We start from the raw sequence: 7,725 nt of genomic DNA on the forward strand, positions 1-7,725 counted from the left end.
TATGTAGATCGGCCCAAAATTGAGTTGGACTATCGGCCCACCGGGACAAGTCCCGGTATCCCGATAGGCCAGTCTGCCCCTGTATATTATACAGCCCTGAGCCTGCAAATCTAAAACTATAGGCCACCACTGTTACACATCATAAGATATAATCATGCATCCATTCAGACACATATGCATGGATCGATTTTAAGGATATTTCCAGGTTGTTCATAAGGCTGTATTGGTTGGTTACAAAAAAACCCACAAAACATAGACTCTCAAAGTAGATCCAATTACAACAATATTAATGTACAATATTATTCAATTAATTTTTTGATGCCTTATTTCCCGGGAAGTTTCGTTACATTGGAAAAAATAAGCCCAAACCACGCTAATGTTACATAGTATCATAAGGAAATAAACAGTCACAGACCATAAAACTTTTAAACAGAACAGAAATCTTGGCCAATCATGTTCAATGTTTTTATTCTAAACAGCTTGGCCAATAGAGTACAGCCTATAGTAAGACTAGACTTGCATCAGAACTCTCACGCATACTACTATACCATAATATGTACAAAATGCCTGGGCACTGCACCTGTTCACTCACGTACGTTCATACTCGTAGTTTGTATTGACCTGGAGAGAGTGACAAAACTAGCCTTATTTATTGTTATTCTGTTTCTTACTGATCAAACTTTCCTAAAAGTTTGTTTGCAGTTATCATTATTATGTTCTGTTTAATCGTGGACTTTCCTGTTTTTCATGGTAGCTAGGTCTTCCGTATTTCTAGATTCAATTGGTCGTGTCTGTCTAATGTTAGCCTTAGGTCTATACGTGTGTAATCGAAAGGGGGTCAGTGTATCGACTGCAATGATTAACAATGAAAATTCTGAGTTTGATTTTGTAAATTTGATCATTTTAGTTCCTACCGAAGGTTCATAAGTAAGAAGTTGAGACAACCATGTTAGTTTTATTGTCATAACTACCTATAGTAGAAATTATTGTCACTAAATATTTGTTATCAGCATTTGCTTTCCTTGTGAATTCCCACCTGCCCATATATATATACATACAAACAATGCAACTAACTAAGCTGTATAGACTGTACTGTTACCACAAATAGCCATTCATGCACAGTTTAACTCTATACAAAATGTATGTGCATAATGAGCACAGAGGCACAGCTTGTCCACAGCTGAAAGTTTAGTGACTAAAATAGCATTATTAGCCAATCACAAAAGTGAACTTTTCCTATTGGTTTCAGCCCCTTTTGGTGGATTGTACCAATATTTCTCTTATACAAAGTACAATCTTTTTTTAAACAACAACAACAAAAAATGGACCAAAATGTATTTTTGTGGAGGTTCAAATTTTCGAGTTCATAGTTATGGAATTTACGGAGTCAACATTACATGTTTAGTGTGAGCATGGCTAAGCGTACAGTAGACTTCAGTGCTGTTTTGAGTAAGGGTCTGTTCCAGGACACTAGTTGTCAGTCAGACAACATGAGGGTTTAAGCTGGTCATCCAAGGAAGTCTTAGTCATCCCAGATGACCATTAAAATCAACCTGTGATATGTACCAGTATCTGATAATCAACCTATGAGTCTGAAGAATATGTTAACACTGTTATACATTAATCCCTTGCCAATTATCTACTTACCTGGTAAGTAAATAACATCACATTCATCATATTTCAAAGACTAGTGAATGAAATTGTTTAAAATTTGACAAGAACATTCCTAAAAGTATATAGTTTCAAAAAAATAAAATATTTAATTTTGATTTTTTCTACTATTTCTAACAAAAAAATCATTATTTAATGTATCTGCAAGGTGATCTTTATATGAAAATACTATTTTTTTATCATACAGTTTTTACATTTCATTTGGATAATCTCTGGATAAATGAATATCAAAAGTTTTAAGGTAAATGTTAATATTTTATTTTCCATTTTCTCTAATATATCATTATTATATATATATAGCTATTATCATCAACATATGATGCAATGAAATGTTTAAAATTAACAAATCGAAATATGTACATACCTTTCAACTCTTCATAGAAATTCACTAGAAGTCTTCTTTGTCTCATATGCATAATTTCACTCTTTATCTTTTCACTTATAGTATATTTTTACTTTATTTTCCATTCTTCATCTTTTATTATTTATGCTGAAATATCTCATAATGGCCCTCAGGCATTTTTACAACTGTTTGCAAGAGACTCGTTAGCCCAAGGGCAATTGCACACATTGTACTTTTAGATTCAGTGAAATGTGAGATGAATAAATAAACTTATAAATATCATTAAACTTTTCAAATATGAATTTTAAATCACAAATAATACATAATTAACTAAAATGTAAAAGTACAACCTAAATGCAATTTAACTGTCTATCAAACTAATATGTATAAGGCATGAAGCTATAGCCAAGTACAAGAGACACTGATATCTACAATATACACCAACAAAAATATCCTTGTCATTTTAAAAACAATCTATTTCTTATGTATCCTTTATCCTGGAGAGACTAATGGTGAATTCTGCTGTTTCTATTGGTTATAAGAATCCCATTCAAGAACAGAAAAAATTGTTGTTTAGCAACAAATTATTTTAGAATGTGTGCCAGAAACACAGATGGCCACTGTTGTTACACATAAGACAATGAATTTTCATAAGGTCAATCACATAATTACCAGCATTTGGTGACCTCGCTGTGAGTCTGGAGCATAAGCTACCACTGTTACACATAAGGAGATGCAGTCTTGGATAGTCAGTGTGTCTGGATCCATCTGATAGCAAAAATCTAATGCTCGTAATGGTTTTTCCCCTTTTACCAGCCCCAAGATATCTAAAGGGTCAACTATGTATTGGCCAAAAGATAAAAGGAGTTGAAAAAAGGCCTTGGACTGGACCTAGAAGAATTAATTATAAACAACATCAGAAACATGTAATATCAGTTTCTGATAGACAAAGTTAGGATTTAGATTACTACAAGATCATTTAAGGTCAGATATTTGGAAAGAACAATGAACAACATAGATCAATAAATATCATTAAACATCAGAACTAAGATCATTTGATGTAAATTTTTTGCAGATAACCTTAAGACTAAGGTAATTTAAATTAAATTAGTGATAAATGATAAGCAAGCATGTATCATTTAACATCATCTATTGATAGCAAATGTCAAGGCATAAGCTGCAAATTGTACACTTTCTACTCTTACCTTGTTTGCATCTCCATACATGCTAGTTGTATCTAGGTCTAGAATGGAAGCAGCACTGCCAAACATCTGAAAAAACAAAAATTATTGATTGTCAAAGACGAAAACTGGGAGAGAAATTTATAATAATTAAAAAATATATAAAAATGTGAACTCCCAAGTCAAGAAAGCAAATAAGTTTGAAATGTTTTTCTGAAATAGCTTTTTTGGTTTTTTGATAGCAATTACGTTCTAATAAACTATGAATAACATTACTATTATCTGTTATATCTTATTTTCAGACTTTTGAATCAACTGTGAATAAGGTTTGTTCATCACAATATCTGAAAACTCTGACTTCACTTTTGAAAAATGAAATGGTCTTTCCTTTTACTCTCGATCAACAATCAAATATCTTTCCTTGAATTATGAGTAACACGAATGGATTGAATATTTAATTAAATTATCTCAAAATAAACCTTCATTTCGGTGCAATATTGAAATTAGCTTGAATTCTTCATAACCTCTGAATAGTGGGTGACCCAATGGGTCACGGGTGGTCTAGTGTTTACTAAAAGCCTGCCAAATTATGTGAAGATACGCATAATTAATTCAGTGTTATAGTACGTATAATTTTATAGTTCCAATGTTGGTCAAATTGACCAACTTTTTACTTATAGGGTTAACTGTCAGTCAGTTAGTGAGTAATAAGAATACATTTTTTGTCAGTTTGTCCATTGTTGCATGTCAGCCAGTTAGCACTGTGAATATTGAGTTCATGTTTTCAAGAAGTAACAAAGAACAATGTTACCAAATAGGAGGAATTTCTGTTTGTTTGTGAAGTTAGGACTATTGATGAATGTTGGTTATGCAAACCTTGGATTTGGAAGTTGAAGAAATAAACCTTTTTTATTGTTAAGTTAACTGGACTTTGCATTATTATTTTTTCCAAATAATCCAAAAGAAACCTTTTTGCACACTGAAAAAAACTGGAACATACAACTTCCTAGTGAACTATTATGTTTTAATACCTACCAGTAAAACGCATGATAACAAAGCTTGCCATAACCAGAATATGTTTAAGATTGTAGGTTATTAATATGGTTAAGAAATATATGCAAGAGAGAAATGCCTGTAGAAGAGTTATAAGAATATATCAAAAACATACAGACAGTTAGATTATTACATAATGTCAATAAATAGAATGTATGGAACAAGAGAATGATCATGAAATGGAACAGAAAGACTAAAGAATTATATATATATATATATATATATATACTATAGCGTACCTAGAGGACTGTTACAGAAAAGATGTAAAATACCTACAAAATTGATATAAAACTATACAGTGCCAATAGTCTTTCTATAAAATAGCTATATAGTAAACACAAAAACTGTCTGTAGTCTTTCCAATGAAAAGCTTTAGCTTTCCTTTATAATACCTACAGACTGTCAACAGCCTTCCTATTCTAAATTGTATACCCCTAAATAAAAATAGCACAGTGTCATATAAATGGCTACAGCCTTCCTTTAGAATGTGTACACAATTATATTAAGAATGGTACAGACAATCAATTGAAGGGCCATAGCCTCCCATTAGAATGTCTATACAATTAAGTTAAGAATGGCAGAGACTGTCAACTCAAGAGTTAAAGCATTCCTTTGAATTGTTTATACCCTACATTAAGAATGATACAAACTGTCAACTGATGGCTTAAAGCGTTCCATTAGAATATCTATACAATTACATTAAGAATGACACAGACTGTTAATATAAGGGTTATAGCCTATCTTTAGAATAACTATACCGTACATTAAGAAAGGCAAAAACTGTCAACGTAAAGGTTAAAGATTTCTTTTAGATTGTCTATACTGTACATCAACTTTATGTGAATGGAAAAGGGAAAAAAGTGCACATGCCCGAACCTATTACACTGTCATTCAACATAGTAATATTCATCTGATGTAAGAGTCATCAACATTTCATGTTATCCTAGATTGTTGATTTTGAAACAGTTTGTGTTAGAGAAAATACCAGATAAAATATATAGGAATACCAAAAAACATTAGATATACATTAAGGAGGTTGTATAGATTATGCAAATGTAATTTCCAAACTATATAATGTAAAAACATTTGTTTATTCTTCACATGAACATTACCTTGCACTCCAACTTGTCAAAGTCCGAATCAAACTGACTTCAGCATTTCACAGACATATCTTTAACGCAAAAACTTTAGTAACACAAATAATTTTTTGTGTACAATAGACTTTTGGCAATAAATTTAGAAAAACAACCTTTGTTGTCCAGATAATAATAAAAAGCTTTTTATTTCAATCAATGTTTTGCCATTGAAGCTTCAATACAGTTATTAGTATGCCAACAGAAAAGTTATAGATATGCTATAGCATACCTGAGGGATTGTGTTACAATCTACTTAATTTTATTATTTTGTGTAAAAATATAGCTGGCTTTATAAATATCACTACACAGAATTAGGGCACCAGTGAAAAAAAAGTAAATAATGTAGGTTAAAACCATATTATGTTTAAGTATATTTATATTTCCAATCTTTCTCAAAGTCATTAATGCATGTAGGAAGAATTGTACATTTTTACTCCATATAACACTAGGTTAAAACAAAATTGGAACTCTAAGTTAACAAACATGGATAGAGGGTTATTAATTTTGGATATAATCTTTATCAGTTGAAGATGTTAGTGTATAATTTTATGTCCAACTTGAAAAAGATTTTAACTATGTAGATTTTGTTTTTACATAACTTATTTATCTTTATCTACATCCATGTAATAATTCTTCTTGATATATCTTTGTGGTACTGATATGAAACTTTTCAAAATAGGAAAAATTAATAAATTCAATTAGTTTGTTTGTAGTTAAGCACAAAGCTACACAAAAGGCTATCTGTGCTTTGCCCACCATGGGTATTGAAACCCAGTTTCTAGTGGTGTAAGTCCACAGACATACCACTGTGCCAATTGGGGGCTAAATTCACTTAGTAATAGATATTTAACAAGTATAAAAGCTTAGTTGTCAAATTTACTTAGGTATTTGTTAAATTTGAACCTCTCATTTTTACCTAAAATCTTGCTACATCTAATATTTGATGGTACTGAAAATCTCATCTTACAGATACTTGTAAAATAACTTAGAAATATATTTTCACAGAAACAGCAATATTTTGAAGACTCGTATAAATTTTTATTACTTATATATCAGAATATTTGTGTGTTGATTACTATGATTCAAAACTTAATGTTACAATATTGTCACAGGTTACGTATGACAAGTTTCTGGCACATATTATTGTGTTAAAACATTTTACAGTTTCAAGCAGTAAAACAACTGGATCATTTTACATATCTGAAAAACCACTTCATATAAACGTTTTTCAAAGACAACTGAATAGTAAGGAAGTTGGATTGATGTTATGCATCATATTTAGTCTTAGATTTTGACTTCTATACATGTTATATGCCATTAAGTGTAAGTGGATGTGGTATTTGGATAATTTAAAATGAGAGAGAGGAGCAAAGAGTTACTTTGGGGGCAGAAAAATTAACTCTTTCATGTTAATGGGATCACAATGTACAGAAAATAAAAGTCTTAAAAGTCTATATATCTGATGTGTAGGAATGCTAGAGGCAGAGATCTCCATTGGGGGCCTGCTCCCCACACCATTCCAATGGGTATACCCCTTATGATTTTATCATTAAACAGACCAACCATATGTCTCCTAAAACAGATGTTAATCTTATAAAACACATTAGTAACACTTACTGATAATAACATGTCTTTGTTCCTTTAAAGTTTTGATCCAACAAATTGAATATTATAATACCTACCTGCAAAATAAAGGGCTTACGATGCATGATGTAGAACTGTTTGGAAACAAATTCAATAGATCGACACAGCAAACTGTTAGTCTGATGATTGGAGTATATACGTAAGATGGTAGGCATAATCAGCAGATAACTATAATCATGAAATGAAATAATGGAGTCAAACAGCTAAGTTTATGTCAGATATATAAAAAAAAAAGCATAAAACAAATTAGTTTTATTTGTATTCTCAATATTAGAATTATATGACATGTATGATAAGCAAGTGATATGTTAAAATAATTTTATACAATTGAAATTATTCAGTGAAACAGTTATAGGTGTATGCAGTGTAAGCAAACAATAGTATTTAATAAAATAGTTTTATATGTAAGCTGAATGAGTGAATGATATCAGAGGAAAAATATTTAAAGCACATGTTAAAAAAGTATATGTCTTGTATAATAATTTAACCAAGTGAATAAAATAGTTTTGTAAATAATTATGTAACAGAAATGATTGAATTAACAAAAATATTTTAAATTTTTGTAAACAAAGTAAATAAGATAGTTCTATACATATGTAATTTTGTTAATCAGGTGCACAAAGTCTCAGAATAATGTAGTTTTATGTATAACTATGTTAGTCATATGGATGAAGTCAAAGCATACAGATTTTGAATT

The 7,725-nt window shown here is 30.6% G+C and overlaps 1 protein-coding gene across 5 annotated transcripts in view; it reads right to left on the bottom strand.

Moving 5' to 3' along the window:
- LOC106465571 (protein unc-80 homolog) overlaps positions 1-7,725 on the bottom strand; it is a 138,172-nt gene that overhangs the window by 43,663 nt on the left and 86,784 nt on the right. For all 5 annotated transcript variants that reach the window (XM_022393494.1, XM_022393492.1, XM_022393493.1 and 2 more), the window contains exons 29-31: positions 7,067-7,196; positions 3,220-3,285; positions 2,687-2,905 (exon numbers count right to left, since the gene is read on the bottom strand). In XM_022393494.1, the coding sequence (XP_022249202.1) occupies positions 2,687-2,905; positions 3,220-3,285; positions 7,067-7,196 (415 nt within the window). The remainder of the gene's footprint in view (positions 1-2,686; positions 2,906-3,219; positions 3,286-7,066; positions 7,197-7,725) is intronic.

The sequence above is a fragment of the Limulus polyphemus genome, unplaced genomic scaffold, assembly GCF_000517525.1.
Source record: "Limulus polyphemus unplaced genomic scaffold, Limulus_polyphemus-2.1.2 Scaffold1985, whole genome shotgun sequence".
Classification (NCBI taxonomy): Eukaryota; Metazoa; Arthropoda; class Merostomata; order Xiphosura; family Limulidae; genus Limulus; species Limulus polyphemus.